The sequence below is a fragment of the Gorilla gorilla genome, chromosome 18, assembly GCF_029281585.2.
Source record: "Gorilla gorilla gorilla isolate KB3781 chromosome 18, NHGRI_mGorGor1-v2.1_pri, whole genome shotgun sequence".
NCBI classification, from domain to species: Eukaryota; Metazoa; Chordata; class Mammalia; order Primates; family Hominidae; genus Gorilla; species Gorilla gorilla.
The window spans coordinates 82,735,213-82,757,220 of record NC_073242.2 but is presented as its reverse complement, the minus strand read 5'-3'; the positions used below and the strand labels follow the sequence as shown (position 1 = coordinate 82,757,220).

The 22,008-nt window shown below is 34.6% G+C and overlaps 1 protein-coding gene across 2 annotated transcripts in view; it reads left to right on the top strand.

The window, feature by feature from the left end:
• Positions 1-22,008, top strand: part of RPGRIP1L (RPGRIP1 like) — a 100,596-nt gene that overhangs the window by 16,881 nt on the left and 61,707 nt on the right. For both annotated transcript variants that reach the window (XM_019012609.4, XM_055366794.2), the window contains exons 7-10: positions 10,112-10,217; positions 12,221-12,367; positions 13,660-13,733; positions 20,243-20,382. In XM_019012609.4, the coding sequence (XP_018868154.2) occupies positions 10,112-10,217; positions 12,221-12,367; positions 13,660-13,733; positions 20,243-20,382 (467 nt within the window). The remainder of the gene's footprint in view (positions 1-10,111; positions 10,218-12,220; positions 12,368-13,659; positions 13,734-20,242; positions 20,383-22,008) is intronic.

The window sequence follows — 22,008 nt, the reverse complement described above, 5'->3', positions numbered from 1 at the left end:
CATCTGTTGTTTTTTGACTTGCCAGTCTCAGTGGTGTGAGATGGTATCTCATTGTGGTTTTGGCTTGCATTTCTCTAATGATCAGTGATGTTGAGCTTTTTTTTTTTTTATGTTTTTTTGGCCACATGATGTCTTCTTTTGAGAAGTGTCTGTTCATGTCCTTTGCCCACTTTGTAATGGGGTTGTTTGGCTTTTTTTTCTTGTAAATTTGTTTAAGTTCCTTCTAGATGCTGGATATTATACCTTTGTCAGATGGATAGATTGCAGAAATTTTCTCCCTTTCTATAGGTTGTCTGTTTACTCTGTTCATAGTTTCTTTTGCTGTGCAGAAACTCTTTAGTTTAATTAGATCCCATTTGTCAATTTTGCTTTTGCTGCAATTGCTTTTGGCATCTTCGTTGTGAAAACTTTGCCCATGCCTATACGCTGAATGATATCACCTAGGTTTTCTTTTTTTTTTTTAATTTTATTATTATTATACTTTAAGTTTTAGGGTACATGTGCACAACGTGCAGGTTTGTTACATTGTATACATGTGCGATGTTGGTGTGCTGCACCCATTAACTCGTCATTGAGCATTAGGTATATCTCCTAATGCCATCCCTCCCCCCAACCCCCACCCATAACAGTCCCTGGTGTGTCATGTTCCCCTTCCTGTGTCCATGTGTTCTCATTGTTCAATTCCCACCTATGAGTGAGAACATGCGGTGTTTGGTTTTTTGTCCTTGCGATAGTTTGCTGAGAATGATGGTTTCCAACTTCATCCATGTCCCTACAAAGGACATGAACTCATCATTTTTTAAGGCTGCATAGTATTCCATGGTGTATATGTGCCACATTTTCTTAATCCAGTCTATCATTGTTGGACATTTGGGTTGGTTCCAAGTCTTTGCTATTGTGAATAGTGCCACAATAAACATACGTGTGCATGTGTCTCTATAGCAGCATGATTTATAATCCTTTGGGTATATACCCAGTAATGGGATGGCTGGGTCAAATGGTATTTCTAGTTCTAGATCCCTGAGGAATCGCCACACTGACTTCCACAATGGTTGAACTAGTTTCCAGTCCCACCAACAGTGTAAAAGTGTTCCTATTTCTCCACGTCCTCTCCAGCACCTGTTGTTTCCTGACTTTTTAGTGATCACCATTCTAACTGGATATCACCTAGGTTTTCTTCTAGAGTTTTTGTAGTTTCGGGTTTTACATTTAAATCCTTAAATCCATCTTGAGTTGATTTTTGTATAAGATGTAAGAAAGGGGCGCGTTTTCAATTTTCTGCATATGGCTAGCCAGTTCTTCCAGCACCACTTATTAAATAGGGATTGCTTGTTTTTGTCATCTCTGACATTTTATAACGTACGATATTTTATTTCCCATTCTTCTTTGCCATTTTTTGGTTCCTAGTACCTGTTCATTCATTTTCTGCTTTGACATTGTGCTTTCAACAATACTTTATCTTTTTAAATATTCTTTCTTGAATTATTTTTTCCCTTTCTGGATTTTTTTTTTTTTTTTTGAACTGAGTGTACTCAAAAGTAGAGAATAGTATATTGAACCCCCACATACACATCACTCAGCTTTAACAACTATTAACATCTTACCAATCTTGTTTCATCTATCCCCTCACATTTATTTTTCCAGTTATCCCCAGCCAGATATCATGTCACCTCACTGATAAATACTTCAACCTCTATTTCTGTCTGAAAAGGAATTTTTTAAAACGTACCTACCATGCCATTATCACACCTAACAAAAATCACAGTAGTTCTTTGATATCGTCTAATAACTGGTTTATATTCAAACTTCTGTGAAGATGTCCTTCTACTGTTCATTTGAATTGGAATCCAAATAAGTTCTACACATAGCATTTGGTTATTATGTCTCTTTTATTTCCCTGGATTTTTTTTTAAACCAGACCTAGTTGCTGTACTTACTTTTCTCCTTTCCAACAAGTTTGATATCATACTTGTATGCCTAGGTTCTTATTAGAAAAACCAAGTAAGATTTTCTGGCTTTTCATTTCAGATTCAGAGTTTATTCATCTTTTAACAAACTAAACTTATGTGGTAATGTATGAAGAAGCTAAGAAAGGATGCTTAATATCAGACTTGTTAAAAAAAAGTGGGCTAAAAATATATAAGAAGCTTTATATTTCATAGATTTATCAGATTAGTGTTATCTCTAAAAATTCTATTCCTAAAAAACTATGTGTAAAATTAAATTATATGAGAAATCCTATATGTCTAGTGACATTATATACCCTTCTAAGTGCAAGACAAAAGAAACATGAATATTTTTGAGAATCATATTTAAATTAGGGGATATAATTTGAACTCTGGCTAAAGCGTAAGCTTGAATACCTATGAGTTATTCATATTTCTGTAGGAAGAAGATTTAGATTTGGCCTACTTTAAAAACCAAGAATGGTTCCTTGTGAGAAACAGTGCTAAAGGACCAGACCTCTCAACACTGAATATGGTGATCTTAGTAAATGCCAACAGCCATGTTTAAGACATTGTCTGAAAATAAAAATTCATATAGGGGCCAAGCTCAAGCTGGGGCAGTCCCCATCTTTACTGAACCACTGAGTACAAGGTTATCAAGGGTTGCTTTCCCTGTTACATTTCTCAAGTTCCTGTAGTGTAAGGTGGACACTGTGTTGGCCATTCCCTTTTCCAAAGGGATGTAATCATTTAGGAGCTAGTGTTAACTGAAAGGGAAACCCAAAAGTCCTTCAATCCTGAAACTAGAGCAACAGAAGAAATAGAGTGATAGACAAGGGTACATACTTTCCTACTATAAATATTACCAACAAGAGACACCAACATATATACATAGAAAAGGTAAGTCCCTCCTTAGGGGGCTATATTATTTACTCTGTAGCAGTCTATTTTTGTCACATCAAGAATTAAAGCAGAGACAAAATGGCTATTACAGGCAAAGGAACTTTTATTGCAGAGACCAGAGAAATAAATCAGTGTGTACCCTACCTCACTTGATCTTATAAAATTGAAAATTTACATGTTATTTGCTTAGAAGGAAAGATACCTATAGTGAATAGCATGTTGTTGCTTGAAATACAGTTGTTGAAACTGAGGAAATAGCTTAAAATAAGGATGTTCAATGCCTTTTTTAAATGTTTACACATAGCTTATAATTTTATATGTAACAGCAATTTTTTTGAGACTAATGGAAAACTATTGAAAAAAATGTTAGGGAGAATATAAAACTTGGTATAATTTACTGTAGAGAAAAATCACAAAATGGGAAACATATTTAAACTTTTCTTTCACGGATACATTATTTCAGATTTGAAATTCTAGAAGTCTGATCTGGATGTTGGACTCCTTGTTCTCAAACATGAACCTAACGTAGTTGTAATCTTCAGAGTGGCAGTGCTTGATATTTATGGCAAAGAGCCTTTTCATAGAATATTACAGAAACTCTTCATGGTATGTGTTTAATAGACCAGTTTGGTTTGGCATCAGCTTGACATAAACTTTTGGTTATCCAAAGCCCTTAATTGCTTTGAAGTCAAAGCCCAGTGCTGCTCTTTTTTATTAAAATCATGTTTTTTCCTGTTGTTGTGGTCTATTTTGGAAGAGTGAGTTGTGATTTTTGCATATGTTCTACATAATGCCTCATTAGCAAAAAATCTTATATCATTTACAAGTAGCCTGAATGTCTGTGTTGTTTTGAAGAAAAATCCATATTAAATTTAAACAATATAAAAATGCACATTTTCTGCTTATTAAAAAGGCCGTCTTAAATTAAATTCAAAGCAGTAACCAGTGAACACATGTACATGAACATTAAAATCAGAATGATTTTACCATTTACTGACCTTTTTCAACTCCAAAAATATTTATACTCTTACAAATGTGTAACTAGTTTGTACTAAGTGTTTTTTTAAAATAAATGTTAGGGTGTTTACCTTCTTAATTAGAAATCATGTAACTGCCATAATGTCCCAGTGGAGGAAATTTAACCCATAAGTATCTCAGACACTCTGACTTGCCTTCTTCCCTTTGGCGGACAGCCGACTGTCAAATCTCGCAACAGAGAGGCCTTTTGCGCCATGCATTACAAGAAACAGCTTGGCTTTCAGGGCTCACTCTTTCCCCTCTGCACAGATACAAGATTACTTTCTAGCACTCTAGGTTATGCCCAACTTTTCATTTTGAGAAATTGCAAACCTTCAGAAAAATGGAAAGAATAGTTGAGTGAGCACTCACATAACCTTTCACCCCTTAGCATATTTTTTGAATGGTACAACAAGCCTGCTTTTGCACTCGGCCTGCTCTTGCTTAAGCCTTCTTTCACTCAGCCTCTTTTCTTCTCTCAACATCTCTCATCTCCTCTTCCCTCCTATTTCTCCTTCTCCCTCTCTCTCTCTCTTCTCTTCACTCATTCCTCACTTCCCTTCTCTTCACCTCTCTCCCTTCCTTACTCCCATTAGGTGCATACATCACTTCACCCTCTGTACAGTTACGGGTAAGTATCTTCTAGGAACAAGGACATCCTCCTACATAACCACAATACAGCTATCACATTCAGAACACTTAACAATGGATGATACAGCCGCAGCATCTAATACACAGTCCATATCCAAATTTCCCCAATTGTCCCAATAATGTCTTTTGCAGCTTGGTCTTTTTGTAATAGCTGTTGTTGTTTTATTTTCTTTTGATCTAGGATCCAGTCGAGGGTCACGTGTTGTTGCATTTAGTTATCATGTCTTCTAAATATCCTTTGTTCTTGAATGGTCCCCCACTCTTTTATAGCCCATTGACAGTTGTATGCAGAATGTCCCTCAGTTTGGATTTGCCTGATTGCCCAACCCCCTAATTTAAAGGGCACATCTGGTTCTCTGATGGAGGGGTAACTGGGACCAGGGATAGCCATGCAGACCTTGTTACACAGGGGAGTGATCTGTCATTTTTTAAAATATATTCACCATGCTCTGACTGTTATTTTGAACAGGTTAGAATTCACCCAATGAAAATTTTCACACTGAAATACCATTTCTTTTATCCTCATGTTTTTATTATTAACATTAAGATATTTCCTTGATAGTGACTTAACATAGCCTCCTGCCACTTTATACAAACCACAGAAATTGTCACAGATAATAGTTACTAGTGTATGAGTGTATGCATGATAGTGGAGGGAAAGTTAAAACTTAGGAAGATCTTAGAGGAAGAAACTTAGAAGAGTGGGAAGAATTTAACTTTGAAGAGTGGGAAGAATTTAACTCTTAGAGCGAGATTTGAGTGTTGTTTCCATTACTTAAGGTCTCTGGCCAAATTCTTTACTTCTGTGAGCCTCAGTTAGCCACCTGAACTGTAAAATGATTAGATTGAAATGGGTAAATGGTTCCCTGCCTTTAAACAACAGCTGTTTTTCTCTCTAGGGACCTTGTGTTCAGAAAGATTTGGCCTACTAAATTAGCTGTTTGTATTCATCAAAGAGACCTGTATCATGCCAATCCCTCCTTCTGCTAATTGTTAAATAACCTGCGTTATGACACTGGATTGGCACAATTCTATCAAAAAATGAAAACAACACAAAACCATTAGTTCAGTTTTGCAACTTCATTGCCAGTAAATGTATGTTTCTTATTGGGCTTTCTGAAATATTGACTGTAAGGTTCAGATTCCTGCCAGGTGTGGTGGCACATGCCTGTTAGTCCCAGCTGCTCCGGAGGCTGAGGCAGGAGAATCACTTGAACCGGGAGGCAGAGGGTGCAGTGAGCCGAGATCACGACACTGCACTCCATCGTCGGTGACAGAGTGAGACTCCGTCTAAAAAAAAAAGGAAAAAAAAATCAGATTCCCATTTCTTTTACTGTAAATCTCAAGTTGGAATCCATTAAACTTGACAGTAAAAATGGTCCCTATAAGAAGATGAGCCAGGATTTGAGTTCTTCCTGTTCCCAACCAGCCTTTGGGAGTACCCTTCCACTGAGTGTGATTTTATGCATGTAGAGAGCTGACAAAACTGTCCCCTCCATTCCTGTGGGTGGTAAGAGTAAGAAAATACTGAGTTCTGATTTATAGTTTGACCCAACACCACAGGAAGGTAATGATTCAGAGGCAAATAAACATACACAGACAGTTTTTTTCCTTTGAGCAATCTTAAATCAGAGAGCACTGTTTTCACCTATGAAGTCAAGTAGCAATTTTGAGCAAAATCATTATCTTTCAAATAGACTTTCCTCAGCTATTTTAGTGAAGCTTATTCTATTCAGTTTACTAGCAGCCTTCTGTAGCCCTAGTCATAGGGGATAGCCTTGCTGCTGATTGTTATCTGTGTATCCCTAATAAAAACTATGAATGACCTACATTTCCTTTAACAGTACAGCTACAGAATGTCTGCCACTGTTTGAAAAGAAAATCTAGAGCGCTTTTTTTAACCCTAAGGTTGTTTTCAACCTTATGCCCCAAATTTGGTCAGCCTGTAACTATTACTCAAAACAGTCTCTCCATTCTATCTCGTAAATATTTGACCTAACTACTTCTCCGAATCTCATAGCCTAGCTTTTGTGTTTTAAAGCCTTCTCTTCTAAATGACGTTAAATACTATGACATTTTTATCTCAAAAATTCAGGAAGCTTTTTTTTAGCTTTCATAATATGGTAGCAAGGAATGAAATGTTGGCAAAGGGTGGGGGAGGGGAGTTGAATGCCTGGGGAATAAAGTATATGAAACTTTCACTGGAGCAAAGTTTTTGCTTCTTAAGCTTTCATATTAGACTATACATTACATAGCTCCACTGAAAGTTTTTACTTCTCCAGTGTATCTGAGGTTTTAGGTTTCTGGATTTATTATGGCACCCAGTAGCAAAGCTGGAGTCAAGTGTTTTCAAGGCTTCCATTAGAAATTCCTTTTTCAGAGTTTATTGCTTCACTGTTTCAAATTATATGAGAGAAACTTGGCACACAGGTTGTTGAGCTGGATTACTTTTTTTTGGACATGAAATCTAATTTATTTCAGTTTGTTCTTAATCTAGAGATGGGCCAGCAACTCTTCTCGTAGTTTTATAAGATTTGATCATAATTTAAAATCATGGTTTTTTTAAAAAAAAAAAAAGGAAAGAAAAGAAACTGCATTTTCCAACTTAATCATTCCTGACTTTTTCAAAATCCTTGATGAAAATTTTGAGAAATTTATTTTTACAAAGCACTTAATTAGTATGCTTGATATCTGTTTGCAGATATTTCACCATGTGTAATGCAGCATGTGTGATTTGGTCCATGACTGTCAGAGTTCATCCGAATGTCTGAATGTTTTTACCATGCATTATTCTTTCTGTTAGAATGTCATCATCCTGAAGATTTGGTATTCCTGTCATAGTGTGTAGAAGAGGGCAAAAAAATATTGTGTGGAGGTCACTTAAAATATTACTCATAAAATTAGCCCTAAGTCTATTCTTCAAATACTAACCTGAGGCCTTGCTCCACAAGCACAGAGGTCTAGGACTGGTCACTTAGCTAAACACCCTAGCTCCGTCTTGCCTACAACATCCTTCTCACATTTCTTGTCATCTTTTTGTGACATCTCCCTCCCTCTTTCTCTCTTACTTCCTCCCATTATTCTTGTACCATATTTCGTCTATATAAAAATGTTGAGTTGATTGTTGGGTTTGAAGTAATTTTTATTGCACATCTTCTTAAAGGCTAGACCACATTTATCACATTGCTGATTTGAACTTTTATGTTATCACTGACCTAGCACTTTTAGTTTAACAGATTATCCTCCTCTTCTCATTGTTACATGAAAAAAAAATAAAGTCATAATAATAAAGCCCCTAAAACTGATACGTAAAAGTAATTATTAAAGACTTACAAGTTTAGCATTGTCCCAGGAAAGGTGTATTCTGCAGCAAACTGACTTTTTATTTGAAGTACAACGTTATTATACCACGTTGTTACTTAAGGTATTGTTTAAAGTACATTACTGCTGTTGTCTAAATACTACGTAAGTTGTATTTATACCTACCTGTTGGCCATTACCAGTTTAAAATGCCCTGTCACTGTTTTTGGCAGTATTTTGAAAAGTTTAAACTCCAAGGAGTTTAGGAAAATATTCAGGAAAGCACCCACCGATTAAACCACTGAAAGTTTTTGACATATGCTTACTGGTTTCTGCCTTACAAAAAAATTTAAAATTAAAAGCTGTTACTTCTATCACCCTATGTGCCCGAATGGATTATAGAGATTTAATTGTGTTACTGTAATTAATGGTTATTATTCAAATATATCTGAATTTTCTTAAAAGTATCAACATACTGCGGCCGGGCACAGTGGCTCACACCTGTAATCCCAGCACTTTGGGAGGCCGAGGCGGGTGGATTATGAGGTCAGGAGATCGAAACCATCCTGGCTAACACAGTGAAAACCTGTCTCTACTAAAAATACAAAAAAATCAGCTGTGCATGGTGGCACGCGCCTGTAGTCCCTGCTACTCAGGAAGCTGAGGCAGGAGAATCGCTTGAAACCAGGAGGCGGAGGTTGCAGTAGCCGAGATCGCACCACTACACTCCAGCCTGGGTGACAGAGCAAGACTCCGTCTCAAAAAAAAAAAAAAAAAAAAAATTATCATACTTTAAAACAAAAATAAAATATCAGAGACAACTGGAAATATATGAAAAGATTTTAAATTATTTGAATCACATTCTGTCCTTACATATCAATAAATGTCATTCACTGCTGAGTGGTCAAACCAGGTAATTCTGGGGCAAATAAGTAAATTATATTTTGGCTTCTAAATATGAAAAAAAAAAATATTTTCTTTAGACTTTAAGATGTATTTTTCTCTTTATATTATATGTATATGTATTTTTAGTGGCTAAAGGTAATACTGAGTGAATAATAGTGAGGATATTGTTGAATATGTGCTCAGAACTACTAGATAACATGTTTTAGACATATAATTATTTTAACATTGTGTTAAGACTGTACCCTGGGCAAAATTCGGATTCATGGGCTTGTTTATCTTCTGTGTGAGGACAACTAACTGTCCAATGCCAAAATACAATGAACTTTCAAATATCAAAGAGGAAAATTAAGTATTTCAAGTCCTCAGCTGGTTTACAGATGTGTGAGCTTTGTAGTCCATTTTCTGGTTCCAGTAGGGCATTATGACAATTTTTCCAATATGTGTACACTAGATAAGTTTTAAAAGTAAAATCTCTTACTTTAAATATTGAACTCTGATTTTAAATTTTTTACATTTATTTTTCCTAAAAGTGAACTCTGAAATGAAGCTTCAAAATTAACAAAATATTTTTAATATAAAATGTATTAAATTAAGGAACTTTTCTCTGTCAAGAAAATAAATGCCTTTTGAAAACAGGTACTCATTTAGATCTATGATTAACCTTTAACAAGATCTTCCTGTTAAATTCTACATTTGCTTTAATCTCAGTAGGAAAAATATAAAATAGTATTGTAACATATAAGGTTTCTATATACCCTGTGGACATCAAATGATCTCTTACAGCTAAAGGCACATCTGCAACATATTTAAATGCCAGCTTTGGGCACTGTTAGTATAAAATGCGAAGTCACTTTTTTTGCAAATATTTTGAAAAGTTTAAAACTCCAAGAGGAAACTCCAATAAATGGTAATCTTATGATGCCATTTGCGTCGAGAGAGTTGTAGAAAGATGAATGGCTGTATTGCATATTTTTCATTTAGGGAAAAGTAGCGTGATAGTCCTCCTTAAAATAGGTGTGAAGTTCGGTAATGGTACCATTGCTATACTAAAAACTATTGTGTTTTTGTGCCACCTTTCAGGATACTATAAAATGATTTTAAATCCATATTATCAATTGTAGAAGTGACATAGTCATGAAGTTTGGGGGCTCCCTTCAAACTTTGTGAGTTCAAGGTTATGAAAGTTCAGGAATGATTATTGGTTTGTTTTAAATAATTAATCTGTCCTGCATTTATAATAATCCAAAAACCTCATTGACTGATGTACAAGTATATAAATATTTTCTATGTAACATTAATTGAAAAATTGTGATTCCACCATAGATTTTCTTTCTTCTAACTTGCGTTTTTTACTTCTGTCTCTCTTTTTCTTAAACACAACTCTGAAGGTCAAATATTCGGGACAATGTAGAAATGATTAAGCTTCATAAACAGCTAGTAGAGAAAAGCAATGCTCTTTCAGCAATGGAAGGAAAATTTATTCAGCTTCAAGAGGTACAGTGATAATTTATTTTATTACGATGTTACAGAGAAGCAAAGGATTCAAAAGTAATATTCAAGTTGTTTTTTTAACATAGAATGATCATAACACTAGAACATAATTTTGAAGGATTGTTCTTTGTATTCACAAATGTGTATCATTTCCCTTAATATATTGTTTATTATTTATAACTCAAGCACTAAAGAAATAATTAACTGCTTGGACTTTTTATAAATATCTGTGTCATCTTAAAATAATAACCATATTTATTATAAATTATCTTCTACCAAGGAAATTTATTTTTAACTCCTTTTATCTGAATTTATTATGGACACATAGCACTGAAGTTTTGCTATATTTGCATATGTCTTCAATTTTAAGCATTTATAAAATTATTGGCAATAGACCAAAGTAATGAATAGGTCAGTAATCATGTTCTGTTAAAACTTTCTTTGATTTGAATTTTTTTTTCTTTTTTGGTCACTACCATTACCTGAAAATATTTGATTACTCTTAATGTCAACTATCAGTGTATTTATTTTAAACCTTAACCCTTCAGGTTGACAATACTTGGGATTCTTTATGCCCATGGTTGTTTTAACAAGGACTGTGACCCCACAGGAATATGCCATCTGAGGGCTTCTATTTGTTGGCACTGCATAATTAACATAGGTTCTGGAATTAATGAACTCCAAGACATTCCAGTTGAGCTGAATTTATGTGAAGTAATACTTTCTTTGAAGTCCCGAGACAAGGAGGGCAGTAGATTGATGCAAAGCAAAGGGTCATCTGAAGCCTAAATTCACTGTTGAATTCAATAGTTAAATATTTTTCAGCCATGCTCTGGGGATTTTGTTTTCCATCCTGCAGGAACCTCTTTAAATGCCAAGTGGTAATTACTTCTGCATAAATATGAGAGTTTGTAAAAGAGGAGACTGATGAGAGAGTGAGAATGATAGTGCTATCTACAGATGTTAGAAGAAGGAAATTTTAAAAATCCCTGTAGTTGAAAGCCATTTCTAAGATTAAGAATTAAGAAAGGAATTGAAAAATGATTTTACATTCTCTTATCACTTTGACAATTTTGATTTCTGTTTAACAGTGAACCCAGGTATTAGTTTAAATACCAACAATAACAGGTGTCTGCTGTAGTACAGGCAGCTCTTTTGGAAGTTGACATAGGGTAAAAAATTGAGAGGTTAAGTCCAACAGCCTCAGTGAAGTGTGGAGCCTAGAAAAAGGTGGCTGAAGATACTGTTCTATAATAATACCAAGATAAACGAAAATTGACCTGAATGGCTTAATAGCCATGTTTCATTTAAATGAGTGAAGAAAAACTTCAGTGGGACTTGAGAGATTTAAGTTAGCAGGTGAGGCATTGCATGCTATGGTTATATGGTCTATATGAAAAGACTTTACCTTTTTTTATTTAAAAAAAACTATGTGACATTAAAGTATATAAAATTGAATTTACAGCATGGTCATAAATAGACCATTTTTGAAAAATTAAGAAAAGTTCATAACTATTTTACTAAATTGGAAATTTTAACTTAATTGTATGCAAATTAAAAGCTGACCATCCAAGGCTATTTATACGATGTGGCAGCAAATCCCTTCAGTTCGAATATCTGTGGTCAGCATTTTTGACCCATGCTACAGCATTTTTAGACAGCATGTCCAACCAATGTAACCACAGCAAAAAGAAAAAAAGTTATTGTTAAAACGAATTTACTTGCTGGTCACCATCAATAAGTCAAAAACTAGGAGGAAATAAAATATGTGACTCTATGCTAAGATAACCCTGTATTTTCTTCCTCATGTCACACACATGTTCATAGTGTCTCCTACGGATAAGTAGCACATATACATCATTTGTTATGTAAAAAATAATCTGTATAAGGTGAACTTCAGGAGTAAATTCATTTATAGAATTGTAATCATTTAGTCAAATCATTTAGTCAAATTGTAATCATTTAGTCAAAAATAATGTTTGAAAGATGTTCTTTTTATCTTTTAGAAGCAAAGAACTCTCAGAATCAGCCACGATGCTTTGATGGCAAATGGGGATGAGTTAAACATGCAACTTAAAGAGCAGCGTTTAAAATGCTGCAGTCTTGAGAAACAATTACATTCTATGAAGTTTTCTGAAAGAAGAATAGAAGAGGTAAGCTCCCAAAGAGTTTAGCCATCTGTTGCATTACAAATTCTTGGTAACTGTTTTGAAAAAGTAAAATAGAGATATTTCAAAATTGTACTTATTTAAAATTATAAGTTATATACATGGTGTTTTGAGCACAGCAAAATATAGTTGTTAATATATGAATGGCAAATCAGTGTTTAACTGTACTTGCAAATGTGGCAAGATCCACTGTTTACCCAAAGGATTAAAGATCCTTGAGTAAAATGAAACCAACATTTTGAAACTGATGCCAGATTACCTATGGAACTTAACTTTCTCAACCATAACAGCTTATTAATCATTTGAGATACTGAAACAAAATAACAGGACTGTATCTGTTTCTGAGGAGATGGCTGTTGTATTCTGCATTATCAGTAATTTTGTGAAATTATCTAATTTTTTTTAGAGAGTTATTTGAAAACTCATCTTCCTATTATCGTAGTATTTTATGTAGCCTGTTAAGTTTGTTCCCAAGGAGAATGGAAGTGAAATAAGATGCCTGCATTCTGTTCTGATCTTGGGAGAATCTTTTACTGTCTCATACTAGCATCAAAAGAGAATTTTGAAAATGGAAATAAAGTTAAGAGTAATCTGATCCACAGGAAAAAGTTGTGACTGCAAAATATACTTATGAATAAAACTTAAAAATAAATACTAGAGTACAGAAATCTACATTTTAGCCATAGGGATGTAATTATTACTCCGTTTATTTCTGAAAATACTATTCATGGGCTAAAACAGTATATAAGTTTGTTTATTCATTTATTCACAAAAGGTGCTAGTAGCTATTTATAAATTTCAGATAATGTGAGAAATTGTATCTTCAGAGTAAATTGTGATTAACAACACAATTTGAACCATGAACCTAAAAAAAAGTTAACTCTTTTAATTCTTTATGGGCTAATTGTAAATTAATACAAAATGAATATAATGACAGAAGTTATCATGGTGAAAAGTAAAAAATACTATGTTTCCCGGGACTTAGCAAGCTCTTAACATATTCTTTAATGACTTCTGGCACATGTTGCATAAAGCAGTGCATACGTTTCTACTAAATTAAAACAGGAATATTAATTTCATGTTTATTTAACACCTTGGGAAAAATCAATGCTGACTTAAATGCAGACAATATAAGTGGTCTGGTTAGCAGCTACCATTTAGCAATCGAGATTAAAACATGTTAACCTTCTCTCATATAGAGTTTTTTAATGTTTTTTTTTACCCCCAAGTGGTTTTATATAATATTTACTTAATATGTAATTTTATTTTCATTTTAGCTGCAGGATAGAATTAATGATTTAGAAAAGGAACGGGAACTTTTAAAGGAAAACTATGATAAACTTTATGACAGGTAAATCGTGATTCCATGTGTTCTTTCATTGTCTTGTTTGAGCTCTTTTATATGTAAGCATTTGCTGTTGTCAGAATAGATCATGTTGATCAAAGAATTAGCAACAAATGATAGCAAGAAATATGCAAACTGTATAAAGGAAATACAAGCTTTTTAAAGGCATTGTAATAAGTTGTTTAACCTGAGCAGTAGCCTATCACTACTAAGAAAACCATATCACTTTGTTGCCAGTAAACTGCTATCATTTATTGAACACTAACTATAAACTAACAGACACCGTGCTAGATACTCTACATTTATTGTTATAAATTGTTCACAGCACCCTGAAATGTATGTATTATAAATTCCCATTTTGCAGACAAGGAAGATGAAGCAAAATTAAGTAACATTAAGAGGCACTTCCCACCTCTTTTTTTTGAGACAGTGTCTCAGTCACCCAAGCTGGAGTGCAGTGGCACAATCATGGCTCACTGCAGCCTCAACTTTCTGGGCTCAAACAATCCTCCCACCTCAGCAGCCTGAGCAACTGGGACCACAGGCACATGCCACCATGTCAGACTAATTTTTTTAATTTTTTGGTAGTGACGAGTTCTTTCTATGTTGCTCAGGCTGATCTTGAACTCCTGGGCTCAAGTGATCCTCCTGCCTCAGCCTCCGAAAGTGCTGAGATTACAGGGGTGAGCCACTGTGCCCAGCCCATACCTTTTAAATGTATAAAGTAATAGAGCTTGTATTTGAACCTCTTTTGGTCTCTTTCCTAGACTCCCCAGCTTATTAACTGAGAGTTATTCTGTTAGGGAAAAGCAAAGGTGTTCACTTACAATTGTCTCTGTTCCTTATAAAGAGAAACACAAGCATCTTTATCTCAAGATACATTTTAAAGGGCTGCTTCAATTTTGTTTCTTAATCTACTTCATAATTATGGTATTTTAGAAATTAATCCCTTCTGGTAGTATTAGAAACAAAATTATACCCCACATCTAAGTTTGGTTAAGTGATACAGATATCTGTGTGTGTGTGTGTCTGTGTGTGTAATTTTAAGTCTTTTTAGTATATGATACTGATAAATGATAAATACAGGTTTACATGAAAGCAAATGTAATATATACTTAAATACATATGTTATAGCTGATATTCAACAGCTACTTCTACTGGTCATGTGCTGAAACCTCAGAAAATAACCATTTGAGCTACAAGTGCATCTTTAACTTTTTAGCTCTTTGTCTTATTTTTTATAAATTAAATTTACATTTTGTAAATTAAACAAATTATACCCAAGGAGTGTGGGGATAGGCTTTTATTTTGATTTACTTCTGGAAAGTTACCTAAATTAACATAGGCATTATTTCAGTAGTTTGTATCATCTATGTTATTTACCTACTTGTGGGGACTATCTTTGTACAGTGACTGATCATATTAAGGGTTACCAACAGTAGGTTCAGACACCAGTTAAAATCATATGTGTGTTTGAAAAGTTTAAATGTCAGTATACAAATTGCACAGTACCCTATTAGAGAAGATATCATCCCTCTTTTATAAATGAGGAAATTGGGATTCCAGAAAAATTAAGACTTGTGCAGAGTCACACAGCATTGCTGAGACTCTAGTTTAGAACTACAACCCAGATTTTTTTAAACTCTAAAACTTGAATTCTTTTTTTGTTATGCTTCACTATCTGATTTTAATTGCATTGGAAAATTGCATATGTGGAAGGGAAACATTCGTGGAATAACAGAACTGTTATACATCCAGAAATTCTTACTGATTTACATATGTCTTCAGTATCTTGTAATTTCAAATAATTTACACAGTCTAAATAGAAGAAAATAGTGCCATATGGCCATTACTTCCAAATTTTCTACTTCTCCCCAGTTTGAAAATTTGCTGAACATACTTACTTGGAATAAAAAAAATCAAACTTACCTGGGAATAATGTATAAATGAAATTTTGAGAAAGTCATGTTTTTCTCATATTTACTTTCCTACCATAAAACTTTATCTTTCCATATTAGAAGATGATCTAAGAGTATAAATTTGAAGGGTTTTTTTTTCAATGTTTTATGCTTGCACTAACATTTTTTTCCTGTCACACTAAAAGCAGACTTCATTATGCTGCTCACACGTGAAGTTTATGTGAGATATATGGAAGTAAATGTGTGTAATGAGTGTCAAAACATTTAATGTCAAAAGAAAAATTAATGTAACATAAGCACAAAACCCAGCAAACACACATAATAGTCAACAGAACTACAGAATTCTCTAATATAATGTTTTTGAAATATATGATACATTTTAGAAGTATAGTTGGAGAAATTCGACAAAAGTCTACATTGTCTCTCAGATTCTTTGCAGCTCTTTTGTTTCATGACACTGTTATTCGTTATTGCCAACAACTAATGTTCATCAAAAACTGCACATACTCGCTGTTTGCTTAGTCATAATGATAACATGTTTTTAAAAGGACAGCATTTGTTATTCAAAATTGACTAGTTTTCGGAGAAAAATATGATTTGCAGTTTGCATTCTCATCTTTCTTTTTCAAATAAATTTTGAATGTGTTTATTACCTGACATATGACATATTAGAGAATCATGTGGGAAGATAAAACCCTCATGTTACTTTTTAGTATGAGCATTTTTTAATATGCTAAAACACTTTTGATACACTGCCAAGAAGTAAGTATAACTTTAATAAATATTCAATTTAAAAGTTGAGAATACATTTTTTGCAATTATATCTTTCTGTTGGGTCAGAGAGAAGCTCTATACTGTGGTATGTAATACAGCATTATATTATTATGCTATAATTTAGTAATGCTGTGCTTCACTTTTGAAGTTAGTTAGTGTTGGGGCCATGTAACTGATAAATGCAATGGTTGCTAAACTATAATGTATGCAAATAACCTGGAAAACTTATTAAAATGTAGATTTCACCACCTCTTCAGAGCTTCTTCGCCTATCCATCTGCACCCCTCCCTCTGCCCCCATACCATCCAACTCTGATTCAGTTAATTTGAGACTGGGTCCAAAAAAATCTGTTGAATGTGATTTTGAGGTATTAACTCCTTGAGAGACACTAATATAATGTCTGTTTTTGAAAGGTATTCATCTAGTTTTTAAGATGATATTAACCTTTTTAAGAATTGGGTGGATCAAGTTTTTATTATGTGATAGTCATCTACTTCTCAAAATGTAAAAGAGCACTACTGACACCCATAGATGCTCTGTGTTCTGTTTCTGTAAAGTGAGCATCTGTGCCCTGTAACCTTCTAGAAACCATAAAATCTCATGTGATCAAATATGAGCAGCTTATGCTTCCCAGAAATCAAACTCCAAGTACATTTGGGGCATCATCTTCTTTCAGTAAGTGAAATATCCTGATGTAAATATGAATTTAATTTTCATTAGGCCCTAAATAAAGTACCTATGATTTAAAAAAAAAAAAAAAGGAGACAGAGAGACAGGATCTTGCTCTGTTGTCCAGGCTAGAGGGCAGTGGCGCAATCATAGCTCATTGCAATCTCGACCTCCTGGACTCAAGCAATCCTCCCACCTCAGCCTCCCAAGTAGCTAGGACTACAGGCATGTGCCACCAGACCTGTCTAATTTTTAATTTTATTATTATTTTTTAATTTTTTTTTGAGACAGAATCTCACCCTGTCACCCAGGCTGGAGCATAGTGGCATGGTCTTGGCTCACTGCAACCCCTGCCTCCCAGGTTCAAGCGATTCTTCTGTCTCAGCCTCCTGAGTAGCTGGGATTACACGTGTGTGCCACCACACCTGCCTAATTTTTGTATTTTTAGTAGAGGTGGGGTTTCCCCATGTTAGCCAGGCTGGTCTCGAACTCCTGACCTCAAGTGATCTATCTGCCCACCTCGGCCTCCCAAAGTGCTGGGATTACAGGCACGAGCCACCACACTGGGTCTTCAATTTTATTTTTTATAGAGATGGGATCTCTCTCTTTTTCCTAGGCTGGTCTTGAACTCCTGGGCTCAAGCCATCCTCCTGCCTCAGCCTCCCAAAGCATTGGGATTACAGGCATGAGCCACTGTACCCAGCCACTGTGGATTTCTTTATGGATGATTTAGAGTATATTCTTTCCTGTCTCTCACATTAGGATGCCCTTGAACATTGAACAAATGGAGTTTCTTCTGTAGAAGGAAAGATCTTAGGAAGCAGATGAACTCTTTGGCTTTATTTAGATCTTTATCATGTTTTTGATCAAGGGTGTGTATTTACAGTTTGCTGACCCATGTCTGCCAGTGGACATGCCGGTGACCACAAGCAGCAATGGGCATTCCACTGCAGGCTGACATTTGATCAGTCCTGCAACATCATGTAACAGTGAAATGTGTACAAAGACTAACTATGATCCCCCTTCAGTTGTCACTATAGGCAATATACAAAAACATTTTCATGAATAAAAAGTTCTCAAAGACTGTTCTCATATGCAGATTTAATCATGTATACAGCCCTTACAAAGAAAATGGAGCCAGATGTGGTTCACCATTTATAGTTACACAGATGGCTGTAAGCATAGCGGAATACAGTAAATTCAAAAGGAATTTCTCATGAAACTCCAGTGGAATGTAATCCTAAATTTAGAGGAAAGATAGCAGTGGACTAAATTCAGATTGACTTATGCTGATTTACACTAGTATTTTGTGGGTTTGGAAAACCCAGGCCGCTAAATTGTTCTTAATTTAAACACATACAGCTTCTGATGTTTCTGCCAGATTAGCTGTTGGTGATCTTTTTGCTGGTACTAATGCTATTGGAACACTACTGTTTCTAATTTTTGGCATCTGATATAATGTATGTTGTGCCTATTTCATCATGCTAATTTTTTTTTCCGGGTGGTACATGTTTTTAATAAAATAAGACACATGCATATACATGCATACATACACACACACACACACACACACACACACACACACACACACACACATAGATGTACTCACATTCATGCGTATATGTGGATGTGTTTGATATATACAATTTGGCCATACATAGAAATTATATTTGTTCTTTATTTTAAAAACAAACATAAAAAGGAATATTATTTAGTATTTAAAATACATGTTTTATTTGGATTTCATTAAAGTCTTGGTCATTGTACCTTTGATAAAATCAACTTAAATAATTGGTATATAGATCCTATATTTTGTTAAGTTTCTGTAAGTGAAATGAGAACACTAATAGAAGAAACAGATGTCATATTTAGAGAAGCTTCCATAATTCCATTTATTTTCAAGGTCATGTTATCTTAAAGGCAGTAAAATATTCAAAATGTGAAATGAATACACAATGTTTCTCTTTTGAGAAGCTATGCCTCCCAGAAAAGTATCTTTTTTGGGATAAAAACTGAAGACTAGTTGGGAGCAACATTAAGAGCAATTTCCAGTAATATGTTTCTTTTCAATTTACTTCATCATCGTATAAAACAAGATTTTATAAGTTTTTGTTGTATTTACTGGGCTTAAAATATGTAGAATGGTCAAAGCTGCTGATGATTATTCAGTCATATCAAGCTTCATAGATAATGGTTTTCTGCTGAAATTCAGATCAAGATCAGTTTTTCCAAAACCTGGCTATCATCTGGGGAGCTTTCTAAAAATATGAATACCTGGGCCCTGGGATCTTCATTTTAAAATCTCCGTAAGTGTCCTTACGTAGCAGCTGGCCTACTACCAGTATTTAGGTCAGCGTTTAGGAACCACTGGCATAAACGAATGTTTATTGTACACTTTCTGTACGTTGTCGAGTTATTTTTCAACCGGTTCTTTCTTCTGATATGCTGGGTCTTGATTATTAGCAAATTTTAACCATGGTTTAAATTGCTGTACTTTTATTGAGGAATAGTAATTCTATTTTCGTCATTCTTATCAGGCACAGAGCACTGGTTTTCATTCCAATCGTGTTACAACTAAAACTGTTTTTAGCCTATTGTTTTTTGTTTTTTAACAAAAACTATATTATCACTACTTCTTAATCAATATCGGAGGTATTGTCTGGTGGTTCAATATGCTATCATTTTGTGGCCAATATTTTGTGAACGTGTTATTATCACAGACTCTTTAAAAGTTTCACAGAATTAAAGATCAGGTGGAAAGTCCATTTTCTCTGTATTAAGAGGCTTGTATGTGGGAGAGAATGGTTTTGTCCGATGTCGATTGCTGAGGTTTGGAATTGTGGATTCCTCTGGAGTATGTACAGTATCTGAATTCCTTTACTAGTCCCACAAAAGCTGCACACTGCCAACTTTTCTGACTTTAGAGCTCTAAATTAAGGCCAGTTCCTTTGCTCATCCCACAAACTCTTTCATGTTCCCTAACCGCAGCCTGAGAAAGGCGCCTTGGTTTCAACAGCAGCAGACCAGCATATGTTTACTTAATTCCTAAGACATGATGACAGTGGTCTCTGTGCCACTAAAAGCTTTTCTCTTTATTATTTTCGGTTGAAGCTGATTTCCAAGCTTTCCTTGCATGTCACGTGTGTTTTGCAGTGCCTTCAGTGCTGCCCATGAAGAGCAATGGAAGTTAAAGGAGCAACAGCTGAAAGTGCAGATTGCTCAGCTCGAGACTGCCTTGAAGTCTGACTTAACAGACAAAACTGAAATCCTTGACAGATTAAAAACTGAAAGAGGTACATTTGAAATAACCACTGCCTTACTCATTTCAGACATCTAATGTTTCTTCATTGAATCAGTCAGTACTTACTCTGGTGCCTACTGTTTGCCAGTATCCCCACGATGTATGAGGGACAGACACAGTCATCCACTCTCATGAATTCAGTGGTTGCTCAAAATTTCTCATACTCAGCCTAGTGTATATGCCAAAAGAATTGCTTTTTCTCATAGCTATTCTTATTTAGGTTGTTTTTAATTGTTCAATTTTCCTAAATTCTGAGCCTTTCTTTACTCAACAGTTGACAAGTATTTATTGAGCACCAGTTAGTGCTAGGTACTGTTCTAATTTCTGGGGATACAGCAATGAATAGAAACAAAAGTCTTTCCCTCATGAAATATGAATTTAATAGGGAGAAACTAACAACAATTAAATAAATAGGTAATATGTGAGGTGGTGGCAAGTGTAATGGCACAAAAACTAGTGTAAGATGACAGAGAGTGGCAGAAATAGTAGCTTGCCGTTTTTGAGAGTTCGAATAGGGAAAATCTCTGATGAGATGTCTAATTCTACTTTGTGACAGTGACCTTAAATACCAGAAAGTTTTGTGCCCCATGCTAAAATAATAATCACTAATAAGTTTCAGTATAAGTAACAGATCTCATAGAAGTAAAAGAATTATAATTAAGGAAGTCTGAATTTTACTGTGTTACACACACATAGATATACACACAAATGCACAATAGGGGAAATGAATTATTTGCTTTAAGTGTTGTTATCTGTTTGCTCATGCCCTAGATAAACCGAGTCATGTGCTAAGAAGGTTGCTGCTTTTGAAAACTTGCAATTCAGTTGCATGAGAATGTTCAAAAGTTTAATACATACTCACTAAAAAAAAGTTACGTTTCTAGTTAGTATTCTTATGTTTTTATTTAGACCACAATGCCATATTTCACTGACTATAAGGAACATTATCTTTTCATATTTTAACATCTCTAATATTGAGTTGCATCTTATAAGTGATGGCATTTTTAAATTTCAGTGTGACCTTTTTTTCACATTTTAGCAAGTCTGAAATTGGAACACATCTTATAATCAATGGAGTCTTAATTTCAATGAAACACACTAGGGCAATGTTTATTCACCAAGTGACTACATTTGATGATAGATTTTTTTTATGACTTTTTCTTTAGAAGACTGTGAGTGGAATAAAATGGTGATGACAGGTTTTCTGACCTGGTGGATTTTTTTTAAGTTTTCATGTCAGAAATACATACAGTTCCTGATTTTAACGTGCGGTATCAAATACCTAACAGAGTGCTTTGCCTTAGTAATGGCTCAATAAATTATTGTTTAGGTAAAAATGTGGAAGTGCTCTATATTCCCTCTCTCTTTTCCAAAAGCAGATAAATTGCCCATTCTTAAAGGGAAAGGAAATGAAATAAACCGTTTTTATTTCTGTGCTTTCTGTGTTTACTTAGATATCAAGAATCCTAAAGCTGTTATCTTTTGGATATCTGAACTGATCTTTGCAAAGAAGCTTTTCTTAAGGGGGATAGAATCTTGGTTTTTTTGTTAGACCTGTTTATTGTCGTTGAATTAATTCTGAGGGTTCTTACTAAGTATTACAGTTCTTAAGTATTTT